Here is a 24,909-nt window from a genome sequence, read left to right as displayed (position 1 = left end):
GCCGCAATCACCGAACACTAGCATCGGTGATCCGCGACGAGGTTGAGGTGATGCCGAAATCGGCCGGAAAAATAAACTAACACAAATTCAAGTGTTAGAAAGCTGGTATTCTTTATTACAGCGTTGAACGCTTTGGGAGGATATCTCCTCTAATCGGATGTGTGTCTTGAAACTACAACGGGGCATTTATTCCATCATGATTATACATATTCATTACAACTTACTTCCTAGCTAATATATAAATATCACTAGTCTACCTCCTGTTGGAAGTCCTTTTATGGTTCTAGACGGTTGTCTAAAGGGATTTCTGATGGTCGTACTCACTGAGAGTCCCAATATTACAGATGCCCTTCCATTGAACATTTTTTTGGGCATGCGCTGTTACTTCATGTTACATAAACTTTGCCAAAAAAATCCCACGATATTCCTCATTCTCTCTTTGTCCACTGGTTCCAGCCGCATTTACCATCCTGTGCATACTTTAACATTCTTTTTTTCTTTTATCTTGTTTTGTTTTGTTTGTTAGTGGAGTTTTTTTGCTAGTTAATTTTTAAGCTCTACCTAGGAACTTTAGGGGAACTGAAAATTTCTGTTCTCTGTGTTATCTCTCAGAAGCAAATCATCCTTGCCACCTTCTCTCTGCTCCCGTGCTGGAAAGCTAGAGCTGCCACCTAGACAAGGGCATGCATAGCTGATGCTATTCTCTGACACACACCAGCACTCTCCCCTAGTTTTTCAAACGGGAGCATACCAGTTCAGCTCAGTCAGACAGCATCTTTTGGGAACATAATACTCATGGCAAGAGATCAAGCTTTTTATTTCCTCCAAGGATTTGTAAAGACTTTTAAGGTTTAATATTTAGCACTGCTTGTCACGATTGCCTGCATTTACCACTTACACTGAGAAGACAAAGGACTCTGCACAATTCAATGTGAATCTAGCAAAAGCCATTTATTGTGCTTCTAAACATTGTTTATATTTACTTCTTATCTTGGTTTGCACAGTCAGACATTATTTAATCGGTAGCTTTGCTTTGTCCACGCATCTCTTGATTGGTAGCTCTTCCTTGTCCATGAGGCAAGCACGCATTTTTTTATTAATCTAATTGGTTGATATGGTAAGCGTCACTCAGGTTGACACCCTTATGTCTGTCAGCAACTTTTCTGCTTCTTCATTCTTCTTGCAACATCAGCTTTTTTATTCACAAAGATTATTTCTTTCTTTAGTTCCAGAAGATTAGGCTGGTTCATTTAATACATGTCCATTTTCCTATAAATATGACCCCACATTACACTACACCTTTCTATAGTGAATGAGCTAGGGAAGACTTTATAGAATTACAGAATGGTTTGGCTTAGAAGGGACCTTAAAGATCATGTAGTTCTAAGGCCCCTGCCATGGTCAGAGACACGTGCTGCTGGACCGGGTTGTTTATGTATTTCAGGCCATGCTTTCAATCACTTAGAGGCACAGAAGTTAAAGTAGTAACTGTTTACTGTATTGAACCACCCTGTATTACTGTTTGAGGTACGTAGCAATCATTCAGTATTTAGCAGACAGGACAGATGATTGCACGTGGTGTGAATTACACACTCCGGTACCTCACTGTCTTTCTTGAATTGAGGTGCTCAGAATTGGACACAGTATACAAGGTACAGCCTCAACAGTGCCAACTACAGGATGGCGATCACTTCCCTTGTCCTGCTGGTCACACTATTGCTAATACAAGTCAGGATGCCATTGGCCTTCTTGGCCCTCTGGTCACACTGATAAATGCATTTACAGCCAGCTGTTGACTTACATCCCCACATCTTTTTCTCCTAGGCAGCTTTCCAGCTACTCTTCCCCCAGCCTGTAGAGCTCCATGGGGTTCCTGTGACCCAAATGCTGGACTTGGCACTTTGCTTTGTTCAACTTCATACAGTCAGACTCGGCCCATCAATCCAGTCTGTCCAAATCCCTCTGTAGAGCTTTTCCACTCTCCAGCAGATTATACACTCCTGCCCAAAACCTTAGTGTTGTCCATGAGTGAACAACTGACAGTGCACTTGATTCCCTCATCCACATCATCAGTAAGGATATTAAATAGGGCTGGGACCAATATTGAGCCTCAGGGAACCCCACTAGTTGTCACTGATGTTGGAGACAGGAATGCAACAAGAGCATGTCTAGTTCATGCAGCAACAGCCGAGGTTTATTGTTGGGCACCCCCTTTTATAGGGGCTTCAAATTTTCCATGCTTACAAATGTGATTCGTTAAAGGTCTTAACTCCACCCAGCTCACTGGCCAATGATATGGGCGCATTCATGGTTCAAAGGTATTGGCTGAGGTCTGTTGTTTGAACTTTAATCTGACCTGTCATTGTTGTGTCTGGGGGCTTGTTTACTTCTATTCTCTAATGAGCTAGGCTGGTCAAGTTGGTGATTGTTAGGCCAAATTATCTGTGCAGCTTACTAGCCCAGCTGAAGCTGTCACAATTAGTGACCAGCCACCAACTGGATGTAGCACCACTCACCACATCTCTCTTGGCCCAGCCATCCAGCCAGTTCTTAACCCAGAAAAGAGTGCACCTGTCCAAGTCATGGGCTGCCAGCTTCTCCAGGAGAATTTGTTGGGAGACAGTATCAAAGGCTTTGCTGAAGTCCAGGTAGACACATCCACAGCCTGTCCCCCATCCACTCGGTGGGCTATCTGGTCATGAAAGGAGATGAGTTTGGTCAAGCAAGACCTGCCTTTCCTAAACCCATCCTGGCTGGGCCTGAGCTCTTGGTTGTCCTGTATATGCCATGTCATTGCACTGAAGATTATCTGTTTCATAACATCCCTGGACACCAAGATCAGGCTGACAGGCCTGTAGTTCCCTGGATCCTCCTTGCAACATGTCCTGTGGATGGGCCATTGGCCAGCCTCCAGTCATCTGGGACCTCCCTGGTTACTCAGGTCTGATTATATGTGATGGAGAGCTGCCTGGCAAGCTTTTCTGCCAGCTCCCTCAGTACCCTTTTATGAAGTCCATCCGAACTTAAAGACTTGAATATGAAAGTAGTTCCGCTGGTCATTAACTGCTTCCTTCTGGATTACAAAGAGGCTATTCTGCTCCCTGTTCCTGTCTACCAGCTCAGGGGGCTGGTTGCCTTGAGGATAACTGGTCTTACTTTTAAAGGCTGAAAAAAAAGAAGGCCTTAAGTACTTCAGCCTTTATCTCACTCTTGGTTACAATGTTCACCCCATGTTCTATAAAGGGTGGAGATCTTCCTTGGCCTTCCTTTTGTTTTTGATGTATTTGCAAAAATCACATTTTATCATCTTTCACAGCAGTGGCCAAATTAAATTCTAGCTGAGCTTTCACCTTTCTAGTTTTCTCTCTACATCTAATGACATCCTTGCTCTCTTCCTGAGTTGCCTGCCCTTTCTTCCAAAGGTCATAAACTTTTTTCCTGAGTTCCTGTGAAAACTATTCAGTCAGGCCATTTTTTTATTTTCCTACCAGGTCATCTTTTAGCATATAGGGACAGCCTTCTCCTGCTCCTTTAAGATTTCTTTCTTAAAATGTGTCCAGCCCCCATGGACCCCTTTGTTGTTAATGATTGTTTCCCATGTGGCTCTGAACCAGTGTCATGAACAGGCCAAAGCCTGCCCTCTGGAATTCCAAGGCAGAGGTTTTGCTTATTCCCTTCATTACTTCACGAAGAATTGAAAACTCGTTGTGGGTCTGCACAAGCTTGAGTTTCTGAACACGTTCAACGGGGGTATATGTGGTGGGCACTTCAGGAAGACTGTACTGTGGGAGTATGAATCTCCCCTGGGCCAAATCCATAAAACCCCAGGAGTGCCCAGAAATGTGAGAATTGAATTAGAACCTTCAGAAAAACTAAAATACATAAATGCACACAGACATGAAGTAGAAATGCATGTTTAGTTTTTCAATCAACTGAGGATTTTAAGTGCCTGTATTTTGTGAAGATGGATAAATTCTAGACATAATGAAAATTATGTAATCTTGCTATGCATTCTTAGATAGAACAGATAGAGCTATATGTGTAGAATTTGTGTAAGAATTTGCATTTGTCTTCACACATCAATCTTAATTTAGGATTGGTCCAGCAAGAACATAGAAAATTCATGTGAATACGTAATTGTCCAAAAAGAGAATAAAAGTGTACTACTCTGAGAACACACACACAGGAGTCATGAAAACACTGATGCCACTGGTTTTGCTACTGCATGGACTGCTACTGATAAGATGCTCATGGGACACAGACTACTGATGCCTTTACTGCGGCTGTGGCTGCTTCTTCTGTTTGGGACTTATAAACTTTATGTTAGAAGGCTTCTGCATACTGCTACAGACTCTAAAAACTTTGCCTTCATGGGACTGGTCTAATGATGCAAAAAGGACTTCTTTTAAAATTACCCAGCTTCTCGTCTTCAATGAAGACACTCCAAAATCTTGGTATCGCTGTACATTCCTAGTACCTCAGCCCATGGGGAAAGGAAGAGGGCAACATGCAGCCAAGAGTTTAGATTAAAAGCAGGCTCTGCCCTCCGAAACTTCAAGAAAGAAAACCCCAGGAGTGTTTGCCCCAGTGGACTCTCTCCCTTTATTCAGAAAAAGTTGCAGGACTCCTCTGTCTTCTCTATGTATACTGGCTTTTCATAGAGATTTTCCATACAATCCTAAAGGTCTTTTTCAACCGAAATGATTCTTTGATTTGATAATTTTAATATTACTTCATGAAGATGTCCCACTTCACCTATCTCAGCTGTAATCACATGCAGAGTGACTTCCTATGCAAATCTTCTATACAGTCTTTCAGTGGAATCTCTTGTTTTAGCTGCTCTTGCTGATTTCAGATTTGTGGGAAATCCGCGGCGGGAGAAATGTGGCACTCAATATGAGTGATTGGCAAATCTCGTTTATTGTTAATTCACACAATGCTTTTATAATAACACTGATAAGGCTCATGCATATTGCAAAAGTTAAGCTCAGGATTGGTGCTCAGACTAAAGGTCAGCTACGCCTCTTTCTACATTTCTTTGTGGTTACATAGTTTGAGTAAGTTTTTGTTTTACCGTACTTCTCCCCCATATCTTTCAACCGCAAGGTCTTGTTATTGTATAACAGCTGTGCTTAAGGACATGCGAACCTTGCTGCCTTGCTGGTTCTCATGAGAGTGCCTGTGTGCTCAGCAAAGCTCTCTCATGTCTACGCGACCTTTTGCAGCTAGCCAGCTGTCGATCACACTCTCCACACAGATTCTTGTCAACTCTCTATGGGCAGTCTAATGTACAAGGTCTCTGAAATACTTTACATCTCTAGCATGGAAACATAGACATATAGAATCCCACTATTTTTGCTCCAAAGATAACACATCAAGATGGAAGTACAAGTGTCAATTTTCTTGCTTCCTATCCATAGTACTCTGGGATGCAATAATGGCAAGGAAACAACTCATTTAGGACAGACTTGAAGCAGCTATTTTAGTTGGACATTAGCAGGCAAGCATATTGTAATTTTCATATTTTAAATATTACAGCACCATAGGAAAAAAAAATAGCTTTCAAGGGACTCCTGGAAGTCCAACCTGCTCAAAATGAATTTAACTACAAGCTCGATAAGGTTGCACAAGGTCCTGTCCAGGTGACTTTTTTACATCTGATGCCCAAAAACTAGGCAAGAAAAAAGTACTCCATAGTGTAGGGCCTATAGAGCAGGTATTTGTTTATTCAATGCCAGGAATGAGGGGAATATTTCCACCACAAACTCACTTGTCCATTCTTTGCACAGTACAAGCGTTTATACTTTTTTACTCAATGTGCACATTATGCTTTCCTAACGTTCATATTGCAACACATTTTCTAATTACATGGGCTTACATAAGCCCTTGTAGTACATGTGCCATTTCTGCATGAGGTGGTCGTCAGCCTTCTGGTGGGTGTTTCCTGAAGGCTCAGAAGTCTTCCTTGGGCGTGAACTTTTCACCTTTGTTTCTGCACATGCTCTATAAGATTGCCTGCTCAAATAGCTAGTAGTTAGCTTTTTGCAGTTAGCTTGTTTTGTTAAATTTGCTGATTTCTAAAAAGTGCTTCATTCACATACATTGTTACAATGTAACTATTTCTTTACAGTTTTTTATATTGTTAAAGCACTGTCGGCTTGCCTAGGCACCAAAAGAAAGGAAAGGAGGAAGGAGGGAACCAGGGAGGGTGATGGGGCAACATTCTCTTGTTGCCCAAGTATCCCATCTTCAAGGGCATAGATCCTACCATCTCTCTGGCTGTCTTGTTTTAAGACAATTTAAAGGGCTGACACTCCAAAGTGAGTTACCTCCCATTTTAGTTTTAACTACTCCCCTTTTCACCAATAGGAGAGACGAATGTAAGGAGATTAAATGAAAAAATAGCTTTACTAAAAAATGAAATGGCAACAGGCAAAAACCCCAGTGGTAATCACTAGATACAAAGTTGTTGAATCTCATGGACTCCCCAGAAACAAAGAGAAACAAAATGGTGGAGAAACCTCTCCTCCAAGATGGTGCCCAACAAAAACGACCTTGTGGTCTGAGAGAAAAAATGCAGAAATGGCAGAGAAACCCTCCCCCCAAAATGGTGCTTTTGCAGACAACTATGCTGTCTGAGAGACAAAGATGGTCGACAATCCATACTGTAATAAATGTACTGTATAAAATTCGTGTATTAAAATTGTATGTGGAAAATTATACATTGGAATTTAAAAAACTGGATTCTTGGAGATGGTCTGAGGGCATCTCCAAGAATTCCAGTCTTTTTTTAGCTTGAAGGTGCCACCACGACCTTTGCAACATAACAGAAGAGATAACGTGGAAATGGCTCATTAATCGTGGGCAGGCCACATCTTTGCAGCCACTCAAGGATCTGATATCGATCTTGATGGAAACTAGCAGATGGTTTCATCAAGCCTCCCAGCAGAAAATTCAGAGACTCTTTTTTTTGGAAATCCTTTCAAAAACATCCCTCGGGGGATGAAGGACATTTTGGCAGTTGTACTATTTGCATGATGTCATGTTTTGGGCAAATTAGTGTTCTTTGCAGCAGTCGTGTTTTTGCCTCAGGGCAGAAAAATAGTATAAAGTTCCTACCCTGAGACCCTGAATGTGTGGCCATACCTGAGAGCACCATGTTGCTGCTGGGTGGTCCACCCAACATTCAATCGATGTTGTCCTGATTTATCGTGGCATTTTTGAAATTGATTTGCTAATTCAAAATTGAAATTGCTAAATAAATCTTTGGATTTTGAATTGGCTTGTGATCATTTATAACACTACTTAGGTCAACTTTCCCCTGGAAAAAAAAAACTGGAAGGTAGGAGCTTATGAAGCAGTTCTGGTGGCAGATGGGGTGTGCTGGCATTGCCTGGTGATAAGAATGGGCAAGGAGACCAGCTCCTTTTTAATGCCTTTATTAAGATCAGCTGTAGGTGTGAATTATTAAAAAAATATGAATATCGCCCTAATGCCGATATCCAACTATGATGGACAAAAGACTCTCTAACAGTTTAAAGTTAGAAAGTGTATGTTTAATTACGACGCCAGGCAGCGTGCGGGATAGCTCCCAAACACATGCGCGCTCACAGAAGATCACAGGGTCTTTTTATGTACAGAAATATTGAATACCCAAAACACAAATGTATATTCATGATTCTGGTACATCCCATTCCCCGCTTCGTATGGTAATTAGCCAAAAGCTATTAAGCATGAGTGGTTTGTTCTTTGAAATGGGTCGGTGGTCTTTTTTATGGGGCAGGGTCTCAAAATGATGAAGTAAGCGAGTCTTCTTCACTTTGACTTTTTAACCTTTTAGTGTTGCATGACAACTGAATCCTGTTTTCCCGGGAGTATTTGATTTATGAATTCATTGTCCTTCTTGAAGCCTGTTGATTAGTCAGAATACACAAACATAAGTTGACAGGCCTCATGATTTATCAGTTCCTTAAATCCGGCTTCTGCTTATCAAAAGGGAAGTCTATCTGTCTTACTTCAGCAATATCTGGTTTAACTAAAATCTTTAATTCTTCAAAATTAATGTTTCACTCCCATGAAGAATGAAAAGACTTTTGATGGTAGATGTTAGTTTCATTTCTCGGCCCCAGTAAGCCGGTCCTCTTACTGGATGTTCCCTCACTGTAAGGATTTTACCTCCATGGAAGTTGGGGGTCTCGCAAGGTGTAGCAATCTGCAGGTGACTTACAGGGTCTGTCCTCACTGGTTGCCCGCATTCTCCACCAGTTGTAGCACCGCATGGCTACAGTGATCATCATGTCCAGGGAGGTACAGGCGCCGGCACAGAAACGGATGAAACAAGTCTCTGTTTTGTTAAGCACGAGAGTCCATTTTATTTCCCCACACCCCTGCCCCAAGATAGGGAGGGAGGAGAAGGCAAACAGGGCCCACAGGGGCAGGGTGGTGGGGTTTTATCAGGTATTCCAGGGGATGAGTCTAGGGTTTGGGTCAAGGGAGAAGACAACATAAGGGGAGTAAGATCAGATTTCAGCTTCTTCAAAACGGGAGGATTCCACAGTCAGTAACAGTGGTGTTTACAGAAAAGTAGTATTAAAAATAGTATTAATAGTGATAAGTAAGATGCATCTTAAGAGATATCTGTAGTTCTTAATATGACACTTTTTCATGATGTTAACTAGTATTTAAATTCAGTTAAAGATTGCATGAAGAGACTGTGATTATTGTTTTTTAATTTGTGAGATGAGATATTCTAAGGTACTTTGAAATAAATAATAATTATGTTTTTGAATGAATGAATTTATGTAAAACTTAAATTTACTTCCATCAATGGGCATTAATTTTAGTAGGAATTATTTTAGCATCATGGAATTTACCTGAAATGTATGGGCCAAGGTGGCGTATTGAACAGACCAAGATGTTTCAGGTGAACTAAGTTGCTTTCTTGATTTTATTCTGAGTGACAATTAGACAGGGAAATTTCTTTCTGTAGTATCTTAGCAAATGAAAGAGACTGTGATATTCATAGTAATTAATGTACCGTGGTTCTGAGGAGGTACATTTTAATTTGACAAGTTGAATAAAGTCTTATATTTTGTAATTCCTGGCTTGTTTGCAGTGACATTCATTTAAAAAATAGGGATTGATGCCTTCTGAAGGATGTAGTTTACTCCCTGACAAAGTCCACATCAGATAAATTCTGTTGATCTTTCCTCCCCATTTAAAAGAAATACCATGGAGTTTGTAACCAGATTGTATAATCAAGTAGATGAGGAAGTCCACAGACTGTTGCTGTTTTCCAATAAATGCCTTTGGCAGCTGGGGAATCCTGGAGAAGCATGAAAATCTGAGGAAGATTGTGACCAGGTCACCATTACTTTTTAGGATTTATATTAAACAAACTACAGTTTTAAACGTCTTTTTCTATGTTTAAATAGCTGAATTTATCTGACATTACGTATATTGCTGTTTATCGTATAGTGCTGCTCAGAGACAATATGTGTGCAGTGCTATTAATATTAATATGAGCAATTTATGAGCATGCAAAACAAATTATTGTCATCACATCAATGTGTCAAACTGGCCCAATTCAGTTGTAACATAAGGAGGTAGAATTTCTTAAGAGAGAAATATATGAGGTAATATATTAAATATATTAACTTACTTCAACAAACCATCTTAATTTCTATGCACTATATCTGTGAACAGTGTATGTTTGATTTGCTGAATGGGGAAAAATTTGTTTTGCATTTTTATGCAGATAAAACTGTAGTTCGTAAATGAGCAAGAAAAATATCTTGGCTCTTTAGATCAAGGAGGGCTTTCATTGGAGGAAATAAGAAAGCTGCAAGAAGATTTCCAGATTTTGATTGACAAGGCAAAGGTTATGTTCTCTTTCCTTCTACACCCACCCAAATCCAAACTGAAAAAACCCAGCACAACAGAGCACTATTAAAAAAACTAGATGCACAAAAATATGGTTTGGGTGTTTTTCTCTCCCTCCCCTAACACCAGTATTACAAGAAAGGAGTGCAACTGATGTCAGTTCATTAACTGTTCATTAAATATGGAAAAGAAAGACCAAATCTTTAACAAATACCTGATTAATACCCGAGTAACATAATCATTCTGACAGAGAGGAGGAAGACTGAGTTCTGAAAAAAACAGTCAATCTGTATGAGTGATTGTGTGGTACTTAATTGCTCTTTTTCTTTCTTCTTTTTTTTTCTTTTTCTTTTTTTTTTTTGTAATAAGTTTAATTGCAATGTTTTTGTAGTGAAAACTGTTATTTTACTTCATTCTCATGTAAAATAATTACTATGATGTTCATTTTATACTCTGTAAAACCTATGATTTTTTTCAGTCATTAGCATTACTTGTTCTGTGCAACTATGCCTGCCGTAATAACTTCCTTAGCTCTTTGCAGATGCAGCTGATGTAAAATCTCATCTACACAGATCAGATTCTAAGACCACAAATGTCATGGACTTTGCAAATTTTTCATGACAGCTTGGCAAGTCAGAAATTTTCTGTACAAAGTAGCAAGAGTTCTGAGCTTCACAATAAACACTCCTAGGAAAAAAAACCAACCAATATTACTAATTTACTTGCATATGTAAGCCTAATTTGGTCTCAGGGCTATTCCCCTTGTTCTCAGAGTTGTTATGTAATAGCTTATTGCAGTGTGTGTCCCCTGATGTTATGTTTATCACCTTTGATGCCTGGGCTGAGGTTATAATTTTGTTGTACTTTGTGTTAATGGCTTGTGAGGTGATAGAATCGCTGGTCATGAGCCTAATCCTGTCTGCCTGCTTGGCACTGCAATACCTCTGAATCTCGGGAGCCATCTGGTGGGAACTGTTAACAATCAGACCCATATTCCACATCTTCCACTTCTCTAGGCTAATTACAGTGGCATTTGGGACTTTTGAAAAATTTGAGTACTCTTGGGATGTTGAAACCAGCATGGTCCTATTGCTAGGAACCGTTGAATGTGGTTTGGGTCTTGTTTAGAGGTGGGATTTTGGTTTTATTTTTTTGTTTTGGTTTTTAATTGCCTTTTTTTTTAAACTTTATTTCAATTAATAAACTGTTCTCATCTCAACCCACGGGTTTTACAATTCTCTTTTCCATCCCCCTGGGAAGGGGGGAGCGAGTGAACAACCACATAGGAGTTAGTTGCCATCTGGATTTAAACCACAACATGAGGTTAGACTGCTGAAGCTGGATAATTTTTTTGTATAGAAATGCCGAGATAAGGATGTAAGGGCTCCTAGACAGGTAAATAATGAGTCTAGACTCCAGGTCAGGTGTCACCAGAGGAGAGAGAGAGAATCTTCTCCTTTGCCCTGCTGGCTTCACTGCTTTTGATAGAAGCAGGGAAATGGTTGGCTTTCTGGGCTGTGAGTGCACCTTGCTGGCTCATCTCCACCAGCAATCCAAGTTTTTCCCTTCAGAGCTGCTCTCAATCCTCTCATGTCTGTGTTGATACAGCGAGTTGCCTCAACTCACGTGCAGCACCTCACATTTGGTCTTGTTGAACCTCATGAGGTTCCCATGAGCCCACTTCCAAGCTTTTCCAGGTCCTTCTGGATGGCATCTCATCCCTTTCACATGTCAGCTGTAACACTCAGCTTGATGTCATCTGCAAATTTACTGAGGGTTGCCACCATGTCATTGACTGAGACAGTCCTTGTCTTAATATGGACCCCTGAGGGACACCACTTCTCACTGATCTCCATTCAGCTCTTGACAAATACTTTCTGGATACAGCTGTCCAGCCAATTCCTTATCCACCAAACAGTCCACACATCAAATCCATCTCTCTATGATTAAAAGAGAAGGATTTTGTCAGGGACCATATCAAAGGCCTAACAGAATGGCCAACAAATGTCAGCCACAGCCCTTCCCTTTTCCACTGTAGTCACTCCATCATAGAAGTCTACTTGGTTGGAAAGGCAGAACTTGCCCTTGGTGAGCTATACCGATACTTCCAAATCAGCTCCCTGTTTTCCATGTTCCTTAGCACAGCTCCTAGGACGACCTGTTCCAGGATCTTCCCAGGCACAGAGGTGAGTGTGACAGGGCAGTAGTTCCCAGGGTCATCTTCTCTATCCTTTTTAAAGATGGGTACAGTGTTTCCCCTCTTCAGTCACCTGGGACTTCACTTGATTGCCATGAATTTTTAAGTATCATGGAGTGTGGCTTTGCAACTGCATCAGCCAATTCCTTCAGGACTCTGGGATTCATCTTGTCAGGTTCCATGGACTTCTGGACATTCAGGTTTCTTAGTGGTCACAAGCCCAATCTTTTTTTACAGAGGGTAGAATTTTGCTCCCCCAGTCCCTGCTTTGAGAGGTGTGGGAAGAGAGATTTGCCAGTGGGGACTGAGGCAAAATAATTGGACCTCAGCTTTCTCCTAGTTTGTTATTATCAGTTTCCCAGTTGTGTTTATCAGAGGAGTACACTTTCTTTGACCTCTCTTTTTTTGCAGAAATACCTATAGAAGCTCTTATTCTTTCCCTCTCCAAGTTCAGCTCCAGCCAAGCCTTGGCCTTTCTGACCCCATCCCTGCACAACCAGGCAGCATTCCTATTGCTGTATTTTGATAAAAATCTGGGACAATAGTAGAGTAGTTTATCTTGGAACTAGTCCAAATACACCAGATAAGGTGATGAAGAGGTCCAAATGTACTAGGTAAGCAGATAAAGAAGTCCAAATGTACTTACTAAGTTGAGAGATAAAGAGGTCCAGATGTACTAGGTAAATAGATAAAAACTTAAGGACTAGCTTATTCCACTTTGAAAGGCAATAAAACTAAACTGACAAAAATTTCAATCAATTTGTACATTTTTCTTGTCATACAGGGATCAGTTATCTGTGGCCATTTTCAGTATTCATAGTTGCACAAAATACTGTAATACCTATATCATCATCATCTGATACACATGAACTGGAGTTGAAAAAGAGAGGAAAATATTTAATATGTTGTTAAGTTCTATCTATTTCTCTTGGCATGTTTTTTACTACTCATCTATTTGAAGGCAAAATTAATACAAATACAAACCAAAAGTCTGCAAAAAGAAAAAGCTTCCTCAGAATGACACCATCTAATAGAGATGTCCCTTCCCTGTAATTTAAAGCATATTTGGGATCTTTCTTTTGCTTTTGATAAAATATTTAAATATTCCAGAAGGAGTTTACTTGAAAAAAGAAAAGAAACTGAATCTTTGAAGTGTGGTGTGAATTTTTCACAGCAAAACAGAAGTGGAATTGTCTGGAAAAGCAGGATCAGCACAGCTTGAAGGAAGTCTCCATCCCACTGGTTGCCTAGCAAAACACATGAGAGGTAAGCGGGGTGTCCATCATTGCTTCCTCTGGGACGAAGTGCCAGATTGAAAGAAAGAAACGTCATCTCTGATCTTGTGGTGACAGAGGCTTTTCTCCTAGCCAGGGTAGATTCTAAATGTTTTCTCATTCAGTATCACAATAGAACCATCATTTCTCAAATAACAGGAAAGAAAAGACCATCTGTTGCTCAAAGCAAGAGCAATAACATGCTTGCCTGGGAAGTTATGAGAGAATTTTAACAGTGCTCTGTTTTGTTCAGCTTGTCTTGTAATCAACCTTCAGTCTCCTACCACAAGCAAGTATCCTGGTCACCAAGGTTCTCAGCTCTTCTAGAGCCTTTTATCTTTTTCACTGTAGCAACTTTATCAGCTATTCCTGACTGACCGGAAGGACAAAATTGATGTCATTCAATGACTGTAGTGCCTCAGTCTTTCCTTATGCCTGTGTTTTTTTAGAAGCTCTATGTTAACTCTGGGAAATCATCCCCATTGAAATCAGCATGGGAATCACTAGCATAGCATCTTTCATGGGAAAAAAATGGAATACAGATCATGTTATGCATTTAAGTGGAACTCTGATAGCTTTTTTGTGTGACATAAAAAAGATACAGTAATTTTATCATCTGTGTGTGCTGCACTGACCTTACTGTTCCTGCTGGGGAGCAGTCTGTATTTACTTGAATTATCTTTGATATAAATATGAGGGCTTAAAAGCTCTCTGACTAAAGATCTCACAGATGATTACTGCAGACTCACAGTATAGCTCTAAAATAGAAAGCAGCATGTGACTGTTCATTCTGGCTTCCCACGCTTCTGCTAGCAGCAAACAGCAGCTGCAGATAAAAATAGAAGGTCATAAGCAATCAGGATTTTTAGTTAAATTTAGAAGTCACTCTCCATGACAGTAAGGAGTCCAGAACAACAATGAAGTCTCTCCTATTCATTAGCGCTGAAGCATTCGTGTCAAACGCAGAATTTGCCAAGAAGAGTCTCGGTGCTGTTGCCCATGATCTTTTTCCGCTTCTTTTTAAAGCCAGCTATTTACTGGAGCAAGGGGAAGTGATTCATGACTTGGTAGAGAACTGGCCACTTTTTGATTTTAACATGGGAAAACTTTTGGGACCTACTCTGGACTACCAGGAAGACCTGAGCTGTAGAACATGCTCATTGTGCTTGGAAAGCTGCCTGACAGGGCTGAGAGACTATGTGCTGAATCAGTCTTCTCCCTACATGAAAAAGTTGAGAGTGGTCGACCTGACGGGTATAAAAGATGTTGAAGTTCAGTTTTGTAAGTGCAAGAAGACAATGGGCAGGTGGGCCAGGACACAGCTGCTCTCTAAGCTTTGTTCAGAACTGCTGGTTTACCTACAACAAGCACAGTGCAATCCAGGTACCTTTGAAATCAGTATCAATGTGCTAATTGACTTGTTTGTTACAGAGCGGAACTATGAGCTGGTCATGGAGGCCCTGTTGAAGAAATGCAGTTGTCCACTGAAAATCTGCTGTGTGGCATTCAGATCTGACAACCTGACCTTGCAGAAATTCTTTGATATCATAAAGCTCACTGATCCCTCCTTATTGCGTAAACTGGAAATAGTTCATAATGTTCACTTGGAAATGGAACACTTGGAAATGCTCTTCAACAGTATCCACTTCCCTCTGTTGATGTCCTTGACCTTGCCAGCACGAACATTTAATGTGCGGAGGTTCACAGCTACAGAAGAACAGATGTTTGCTAACATTGGAGAAAAGATGGGTGAAATGATGCAGCTCACTGAGCTGAGTATGCCATTTTCTATACTCACTGGAAGAATACAGAAACTTCTCAGGTAATGGGGCCATCCCACTTTCAGTCACACTGTAAAAAAGAACAGTTCGTGCCACCATCAAGCTGGGAATCTCTGAGAGTAAGGGAAGTGAGTGTATCTTGGGGTGTGTGGGGGAAGGGGCAGCAGGAAGCTAGGAAAGATCATTTGTTGTGGAGAATTGGCAGCCAATGCATACTTAATACACTTGATTACTTTACAAAAAATTGACAGTTTTGATTAGTCTTCCAGAGTCCATCTGGTGAGAATATACTTGTCACTACCACGTAAGAGACTGGTATATCCAGATGTTTTTTATTTGAACTTATGTATTAATCAGCTTGCATTGCCTTTGGTGCAAGTCCTGAGTTGTAGTCCAAGTATTTTTTAGAGTATCTAATGAATTTTTGTCTTCTAAAGAACAGTCAGTAAATATATTTTCCACAGATACTTTATTTTAAGGAGGCAAGGGAATTGTAGATTTTCATTTGAGACTTTGATTTCATTTGTTTATTGTGTATCTTGATGTCAAGACAACAGAGATCTGATGTTTTTTTCTGTACTGCAAATTAAACTAATATGTGTATATTCATTATTAATTTCTGTGGAAAACTGGCAATTTGCAAAAAGCTAGCAAACTACCAGTGAGCAGTATTCATATTGGATCAGGAAATAAGTTAATTGTAAGCTTTTCAGAGCATCTTAAAAAGAAAAAAGACACATAAAAGTTTCATCCAGACAAATCACCTAAAATTCTTCCTATACAAGAGGCCATTTTGTTTAAAATTTGTGAGTAGCATACTGCATGTATTGGCTGATGCAATTGAAATGAACTGCAAGTTTCTAAGCTTGATCCAGCTGAGCCCTGTGGCAGAAGTCTCACTAAGATGTAGTAAGTATGAAAGCAATCTCTTGATTTTCATTTGTCAGAACTATTTTATATTTAACGTGAATATCTGAGTATAATTTCCGTTAAACTTCTTCCAGCTTTCTTCATCAAAAGGTCTCTTTGCAACTCCAGAACACTAAAATGTGTAAACCTCTTGGGCATTTAAAAATGTAGCAGAAAAAAAGAAAGCTAGAAACAAAAGCAGATATCCTGTCAGAATACTGATTGGTTTTCATGTTGGAATTAATCCTTCCTTAATGGAAATTATCTAAATCCCTGGAATAATAGCAGCTTTCTACAAGAAGCAGTTACCAATGCTCTTATGATAGCAGTGATCTGCTGTTAGTTCAGCGAATCACAGACACTTGACAACATATAACTGGTTAAGAAATAGATATATAGAATGTTAATAAATTAATCCCCATTAAATAGCACAGTGGAGTCATGCAAAAAAGGAGATAATGAATTGAACCAATTTTAGGAGGAAAATATACTTGCTATTGTTGGCACAGGCTTCTGTTTTCCAGAGAGGTTTGAAAAAATAATGTGGTAGATGGCTGCATCCATAATGTGGCTAGATGCATGAAATTTTTTAAGTGTTGCTTTTCAACATTTTGTACCATAAAACTTTTTTTCTCTTTAATTCTGCAGCCCACTAAAAACTCCACTGAAGATGCTGGATGTTTCTAACTGCTCCTTGAACCTTGCTGATATGGCCTTTTTAGCCAATAGCTTCCATGCCAATCGCTTGGAATCCCTGGACCTGAGTGGTCACGATATACCTGAGCTTTACCCATCAACATTCTTTAAGCTCCTCAGCCATTGCTCTCCAGTGCTCAGGTGTCTTACCCTGGAGGACTGTAATATCCAGGACACTCATGTCAACATGTTGATTTTAGGTTTAAGTCCTTGTCAGAAACTACAGGAGTTTAAGTTTATTGGAAATCCACTGTCATCGCAAGCACTTAAACACCTTTTCACATTTCTCTGTGAATTGCCAATGCTGAAAAATGTGGAGTTCCCAGTTCCAAGGGATTGCTACCCTATCGGCATCACCTACCCCATTGATGATGCCAGTCTTTGCAGATATGATCACCAAAAATATGAAAGGGTAGCAGAAGAGCTTAACCTCATTTTACTCCAAGCAAATAGAGAGGATGTGAAGGCTTCAACGCCACTCTTTGGGAGTTATGATGCAGCTGTTCAGGAGACAAACAATGAACTGGGAGCTTACTTGATCAGGTCCTTCAAAGAGACTTTAGAGAAGTTCACTGTTTCATTTAACAAAATGAGTTAAATTTGTAAAATTGTAAAGTGGTGATGAGATGATCTGCCAAATTAGAAGTTAAATTAGTCTTTTCTAGAACTGCACCTTCTATCATTAGTTGTGAATTTTCTTTAATTTTTTGGCTGAATTTGCTATTGTTTGAATAGCTTCCAATCACCTGAGGTATTGTAACTTATGCTATATCTATTGCATACACCTTACACAAGCACTACTTGCTCACAAAAGAGGAGAGGACACTTAATAGCACATTATTTTATACAAATGCACTTTTTCTCAGTAAATCAAATAGGTGTTTAAGCTTGGCTAGTTTCTTATACAGGTTCCCTTAGATTTGTCAACTGGTCTGGTAACCCTGAAGAAAGAACAGGGAAGTCCTTTCCCAAGTCCAGCAGGATGTTCAAAAGGTTGAACATATCCTCACGTGTGGCTCCCTAAACGGATTTTTTTTTTCCTGCTCATGACCTGAATTCACCAATATGTGTTTTATGCCGTAAATTCCCAACAATGGAGGATGGGTAACAGCCTCCATATTCCTGTGCCTCTTCTGCAGAGGCAAGCACAATAACTAGAATTTGTCTTATACATTGCCTTTAGTGAGAAGTAAAATTTCATACTGAGGAGGCAGCAAACCAAATGGTTGGCTGACAGCAGGAGATCTCATCCCACTTACCCAGCAATTTTAAGCAGTCTGTGGGGACTCTGCTGATCTTCTTGCAATGTGTATTTTAGAAAGGCAGACAGGACAGTGCCGCACAGCCACTCCTCTCATGTCAGCTGGTCAGTGGCCCAAGATACTCCCTTCCTGGAATCAGCTTCTTGGCTGGTAGAATGTACCCTGCTCCTTTCAGCTGTTTTAAAGAAAGTCTAGGACTGTGGTAATGCTGAAAAAAAGACTAGTGTTGAAAAGACATGCAAAATAATTAATCCAATGCCAATTTAAAAAATGTGGAAAAGAGACAAGACTGGTTGCTGAGTAACTAGAAGTTCAGCTGTGTAAAACACTGCTGGTCTTCTGTCAGGACTGTCTATTCTCTACAGACTTGCAACCAGTTAAGGAAAAATCACATTTTTTTGGCAAGCTTTAGTGCAAGTAAAGTATTAGAGTGATAGAGTTAACAGTATCCCGGACTCCACACATGCAGCATTGGAGCATAGGTAAAGGGGCCAATTGGATGTCAGGACAGTAAGGGCCACAAGACACATATCTGGAGAGAGTAGTATAATCAGGCCCTGAGTGGTAAACAAGTGCTACTCAGCTTCTCACCTGTAAAACTAGAGACTTCATTAGCTTCTAGATAATTGAAAAAAACCAAACAAACAAAAAACCACAAACAAACAAAAAAACCCCAACCAAACAAAAACCCCTCAGATTAATGCACAATATTCTGCGATTAAATATACTTTAACAGTTCATGAAAACTTGATCTAACAGAACTGAAAGTGAATGTTTGTAGCAGGAGCTGAAAGTGTTATTGTAGTACTGATGATCATCATTAACATAACCAGGACAGTTTATTTGAAATAATACTGGGCCTCATCATCTGAGGGTAAGTAAAAACTTTTTTCATTTAGGCAGTGCTGATTTGTCAAGCTTTCTGTCTATCTACAGTAGGAATATGAAAGCAACTCTTAACCTAATTTATTGAAAAAAACCAAAACAAAACAAAAAATATTGGACCGAGTACTAAGCATAGCTTACAGGTTCCACAGCATGAATTGAAATTATTTTTTTGATGTCAGCTTACATTCTAACAGGTTTTATTGATTAAACATATGATAGTAAAATTGAAAGTGAATGATCATGACCTGTTTATGTTTACAGAGCGCTTATAAAATAAAAAGGTAATCTAAGTTGCTAAGCTAAGGAGTTGTGAACAGTAAACAGCAGAATTGGGTTCCATATGACCTTGCTTATATTTGGACAGAATTCCACATGTTCCTTTATCCTTGCCTCTACTCTACCTTTTCTTCCCTCTGACCTTGCCATTCTTTTCATTCTTTCCATCCCAGACTTGACCCATGACTTCTCAGTCAGATGTAAGTTACTTGATTTTTGCTATGCCAAATGTCCTCCTCTTTGGGATAAGTAGTGGCACTTTTGCTGGGAGAGGACGCTGTACTTTAGCTGTAAAAGTGTAGTGATTCTTCCCCCTCCAATCCAACAAGTTTTACCTGGAGGTAAAGTCTGGCCATTTTGGAACATGCTGTGCTGCAACAGTCAGTCCTTGCCTTTTTTGGTACACACAAAATTAACAGCACTTATTTCAGAATAATTAGATGCCTTATAAATTCTGCTGTCTATGTAGCTCTCATTCTTCTTGCCATAGTTCACCCCTTTACTTTATTTCCTCCTTTTTCTGAACCCCACAAACTCCTGCCATTCTTCCATTTTCAGTCTCATGCCTATATGCTGGCTCCTGGGCTAGCAGAAGTATGTAGCTTTGGTTTTGGTGCAAAGTGAGGATCACCACTATGTCTATTTTAGAGCTTTAGCTCTCAGATATCCCACCTTCTTCTCTTTAGGTTCTTTCTTAATTATGGTTGTTATCATTGGTTTTAAATACAGGTCAAGCTTTAGCATTTTGGTGTTTGCCTGACCTACTGCAACAAGGATTTCTGCCCTCTCTCAGAAGGGTTCCTGCACATCTTCTGCCTCACCAGTGTGATTATGGTTTGGACCTGCTCTTTCTTCCTTTTTCTGTGTGTGTGGGACTTGGAATGCAGCTGTTAGAGAAAAAGGATTAATACTACGATGATGTAGCCATATAAAGTTACCTTATACTTTGCAAGTACAGACAGACACTGATTGAGTCCTGTTTGGTGTTCTCTTTTCTTCCTTATGGGACTATTTTCTTAGGGAGCCAGTTTCACTGGGTTCAGACCTGAATGGATACAAGTCCGTTTGTACTGTCTATCCAGAAAGCTGTCTAAAACCTTGACTACATATCAGCTTGAGGTGGAGACAGTCTTCTAAGCTCCAGTTAAGACTACCCAGACAGGAGTTAGCACAACACTGAAACCACACAGGTGTCAATGGAGTGAAGATGTGTCATGTGTTGTGAATGGAGCTGTATTCAATTCCCTCCTACCACATCTGCTCATGATGTTCCTTTAAGTGTCTGAAGAAGAATGCTCTAAGGCCTTAAGGTTTGTTTGTGAAAGACACAGAAGAGATGCATGTAGAAAAAACACGCTGATAAACAAAACCAGGATAAAACCAAAACCATTCTCACCATATTCAAGCAAATGTTCTAAACACAAAATGCAATAATGTGTATCACAGAGAAGCTAAAGGCTGAATTTTTAGTTCCAATATAAAGAGACTATTAAACTTGTATTTTTTCACCATGTTTTATTCAGTACCACATTTTATTCACCATATTGTATTTTTTATTCATTAGCATATTTAAATTTCATTTACTGGGACGTATTTTGTTCCAGTCGCTTGCAAATCTTTCTCTCTTGTAGGGTAAAAAATGCCAGAAGAGCTTTCTGCTGTTGAAATTGCTAAACTTCCCTATTCAGTAACTATACTGCGTTCAGTGAAATACCTAGTACATGAGAAAGAAATATTCTCCTTTGAAAATCCTTATGAAACTGAAAAACAGGTAAGAAATCTTTATAAATGACCTTTGTTACATCTGATCTTTTCATAATTTAAGTCTCATATTATGTTTTGGCCACACAGAAAGCAGTTGAAAAAAGCAACAGGAGAAAATATGATAGTAAGAGTTTTACTGTGGAAGAAGCAGCACAGCAGCTATGTACTTGGAGACAGGTATCTCAACAACATAAAAGCCTATCAATAGAAAAAGGCAAATAAACCCTACTGTTGCAAGAAAGTTGTCATACCTGAAACTGAAACAAGCTTCCCAATATAATCCTACATCTTTTAAATTAATATTCTTAAACTCAAATTTATGGACTACAGGCCAATTCTTCTGAACAAGAATGAACTTTGCTTAGAAAGCTCCTCTTTCTCTCCTTAAAATATGCATCAGTCAACAACAGAGCAGGACTGTATGAACTACCTTGCAAAGAAACAAGGGAAGGAACATTGTACCTGATGCTACTCTCAATACTGCCTTCAAGTAAAAGTACCCTGTGTGAAAATTATTGTGTGTAGGATAAAAATTTGTAATAGAAATTTAACACCTGTTTCAACAAATGTGTGGCCAGAGATTCAAAGCTGCCTCTGGTTAACCCTAAAAGCAGCAACTGTAAGCATTACGTTGTAGGGGGTTTTTTAAATAGTCTTATACCTAGACAAAGAAGCTTTACTTTTGAAGAAAACACGTTGACTGTGACTGATGATTGCATTATTTTAAAAAGTCCTTCAATAGCACCCAGCATGACTTTATCATTCTTCCAGGTACTAAGGTTAAAGATAGTTTGCTGTCTATGGTATAGCTGCATTGATACTGCTTAATTTTACCCAAGAATTTTTTACAAAATAATTTAAAAAATAGTTTTAATCTCAAGTAGAATGTGCAGACTTTATGCAACATAGGATCACTGGATTTTAAGGGGAACATCACTTGTCTGTCCAGAAAAAAGAGAAATTATTTCTCTCTGTGGAAGATGAGCAAATCCCCACCTCTCTCCAACTTCAAAGTATTTTAAATTCCAGAACTGAGAATATTCAAACATCGAAAGGCATTTATCTCTTCTGGGAATTCATAATGAAGGTGGTGGTATTTTTTTTTCTTCCTTCTCAGTCTTTCAGTCAGAAGTGTTTTTTTGCTCCTATTGCCTCTGCCGTGAACTGTGAGAAATCATGACTCAGGTGCTGTCTTTTCCTTTTCCATGCCCTTCTTCACTGGGCTGAAGGTGTCTCTTAGCCTGAGATCCAGCATACAACATTGGTTTTACTTGTTAGAGTTTTATTTGTTTGCTGTAGAAGTTTTTACAGACTGAAAGACAACTTTGGCTATGCTTCTCGTTATTTTGCTTTTTATTTTGAGCACCAGCTAACCTGCTCCTAATGAAGCAGAACTATAAGCTTCTTTAATGCATAACAAAAGTTGTATTTCTTTTGTTTGTTTGTTTGTTTTTGTTTTCTGCAGTTTGTTTTTGATATTTTGGCTCTCTTGCCCATTGCAATCTTGGAATGGAAGTGAGCCCTGCTATTCCCTTGGCTCCATTTCCCCAGAGGTTCTTCCTTGTGCAAAAGAACCTGTGCTTGGAAGGGCTCCTGACTTGCTGCATTGTTCACTGCTGCTGCTTCCCAGCTCTCTCTGTGTCAAATACAAGTGCAGGGCAAGCACTAGAGTGCTGTTCATGCATCACTGGCATACATAGTGGCAGAGCACATTTTGGACGGCAAAAAGTGCGCTTGTCATTGATACATGACCTACTTTGAAAAACACCCAATGGCATCACACACTTATTCTTTTGTGTGTGGTTGGTATTGATCCTCGCTCATCCTTTTAAGCTCTCATTATCTTTCATAAACCAGCATAAAGTTCTGTATCCACTTGGAATACTTTGTGTCTTTCGAAGTGCTTTTGGAGCTGTTTTCTGCAGAAGTTTGATATTTTGGTATGATGCATGTAGGGGCAGATGTTCACCAGTGCAACATCTACATTGAAGCACATTGATGTGGCCTCATCACAGCCTGACTGCTGCATGAAGTTCTTGAAATATTTAGCTCTAGTGCATTCTACTGAGGTTTTAAAGGAATATGCAGTGAGGCTTGGCATCCTCTGTTGTGATGTTGTGCTCTAGGGTAATTCAAGATTAGGTTCATAATTCCTGATTCCTGGATATCAGAAGAGAACAAGCTCAAAACCTAGCTTCTCAATAAGGAGGAAACAAAAATTAATTTGTAAGTATTTCTTTACATTATTTCTGGGCTAAATCTATTTACTTTTTTAAAAAAATGTTTGCACAGTAGAGGGAGAGTTGAAAGTTTATATATTCAGTGTGTGACTGCTGCCTGTGCGTAAAAGATGAGAAATGTGGGTGGAATAAAGCATGAGGTTTTAGCATTGTAATTCAGGAAGATGATGGATATTTATTCCAAGCCACTAAGTTAAATGAGTCAGATGATTTTAAGTCAGCTTTAATGTTAATAGTCTTCTGAAATCTGAAAGCACTACCATGTAGAACGTAACACAGCAGAGGCTTTGATCTGATTTTTTACACTACAGCTTACCTTGACGCTATTTATGTCTGAAACACTGATTTAATGGAAAAAAATTAAATTTATATATTTCAGTTACTTTTCAGTTACCTTTTTAATACTTGGAGAATTAAATAATCTTTTCAGATTCTTTAAGTGTTGATGTTTTTTCTCTATCTGGGTATTTCAGTTGCCATCAAACTGGTTTCAGTTGAGCCTGAGATTCAGTCCAGTGAAGCTCCCAATATAAAGGCCCATGTACTTCTCCTTGAGCCTGTTTCTGTGAACACAGGCCAGGTTAACCTCTCCTGCTGCTATCTCCATTAGATTAAACTATTTATACTAAGCCCATTTTGATAAAACCGGGCAAGGGAGTGGCTGCATGTTTAGCTGGCTGTTAGATTTGGAAGAAAATGTAAACCAGTGTTATCTTTTGCCTTCCCAGAGCTACAGTTACCATGCACATCCAATGAAAAGCTCCTCAATCAGTGTTTATTTCAACACATATGGGAATCATCAGGAAACCCTCTGAGGAATAAAATGCCCCATTTTCCTCACTGTAGTTTGGCCATATTAGAAAAATCACCTACCTTGCAGCAGCCCTGCTTGATTCTCCTGTTTCTGGGGCATCTCTGAACATCCGCAGAGAAGCAGGAAGCAGCACCTCTGCTCTGCTGAGGCCAGAATTTCTTCTGAGGATTTTGCCTGGGGCCCAGCTGCTTTCTTAATGGCAGAGAGGGGGCCAGGTAATATGCTGACTCTTGGGGCACATCTGCTGCATGGGCGAGAGCCGCAGAGTGGAGCAGAGGAGCTGAGGTGGCCTCAACAGGCAGCTTGGGTACACCATGACAACACACCTGACCAAAGCTGTAGTGACCTCTGAGTCTGTGAGTTCTTTTGGCTCTTACATTCAGGAAAGCCTTGATTTTCCTTCATATCCGTTGTCTGGGAATTAGGAGGTCTAGTGTACAAATGTAAGTGTACAAAGGTCTCAGCAAAAGGCAGAGGCAGGGAGGGCTTTGAAGGATCTTTTAAGTTAAGACAAGAAATTTGAAAAAAACAACTGTAGGAAACAGGATTTTCTTAATGTGATGAGATGGTGGGGGTGCCTGGCACTGATGGCAAAAGTGTTTATTGTGAATTGAGTTAATAGAGGATGTGACAGAATGAGAGCTCTAGCTGCATGGATAGTCACACCTCAGGAAAGGGGAGAGGAAGGCATGAAAAAGATCAACACTACGATTTATGAGCTTAAAGATGAGCTTAAATTTGTGATTGGCATTTTGGAAACCGAAATTGCCACTTTTACATCAGATCTGTCCTGTTGTAACCTGTATTATTAAAAGAGATGGCTTTCTTTATTAGCAATTTTTAAATAGCTGTATATGATTGTCTGCTGTTTCTTCTCAGGCGACTGCAGGAATGGCAGTTCAAGCTGTTACCACCAGATGTCTCTC

General features: G+C 39.7%; 1 protein-coding gene across 1 annotated transcript; it reads left to right on the top strand.

The window, feature by feature from the left end:
* Nucleotides 1–14,270: 14,270 nt before the first annotated feature.
* On the top strand, nt 14,271–17,395 carry LRRC14B (leucine rich repeat containing 14B). The gene is made up of 2 exons (XM_066190253.1): nt 14,271–15,175; nt 16,692–17,395. Exons 1-2 carry the CDS (start codon nt 14,271–14,273, stop codon nt 17,335–17,337), a joined length of 1,551 nt encoding a protein of 516 aa, XP_066046350.1. The 3' UTR covers nt 17,338–17,395.
* The last annotated feature ends 7,514 nt before the right edge of the window (nt 17,396–24,909 follow it).

Source organism: Chamaea fasciata, unplaced genomic scaffold (genome assembly GCF_029207755.1).
Source record: "Chamaea fasciata isolate MVZ Bird 193981 ecotype frontalis unplaced genomic scaffold, bChaFas1.0.hap1 SCAF_1, whole genome shotgun sequence".
Taxonomy (NCBI): domain Eukaryota; kingdom Metazoa; phylum Chordata; class Aves; order Passeriformes; family Sylviidae; genus Chamaea; species Chamaea fasciata.
This window is presented reverse-complemented; position numbering and strand designations above follow the sequence as displayed.

Excerpts from the sequence above, each read along its gene's own strand:
- LRRC14B (XM_066190253.1), top strand. The coding sequence starts at position 14,271 with ATGAAGTCTCTCCTATTCATTAGCGCTGAAGCATTCGTGTCAAACGCA. Across the intron at positions 15,176-16,691 it reads AGAATACAGAAACTTCTCAG|CCCACTAAAAACTCCACTGA; the intron begins GTAATGGGGCCA and ends TTAATTCTGCAG.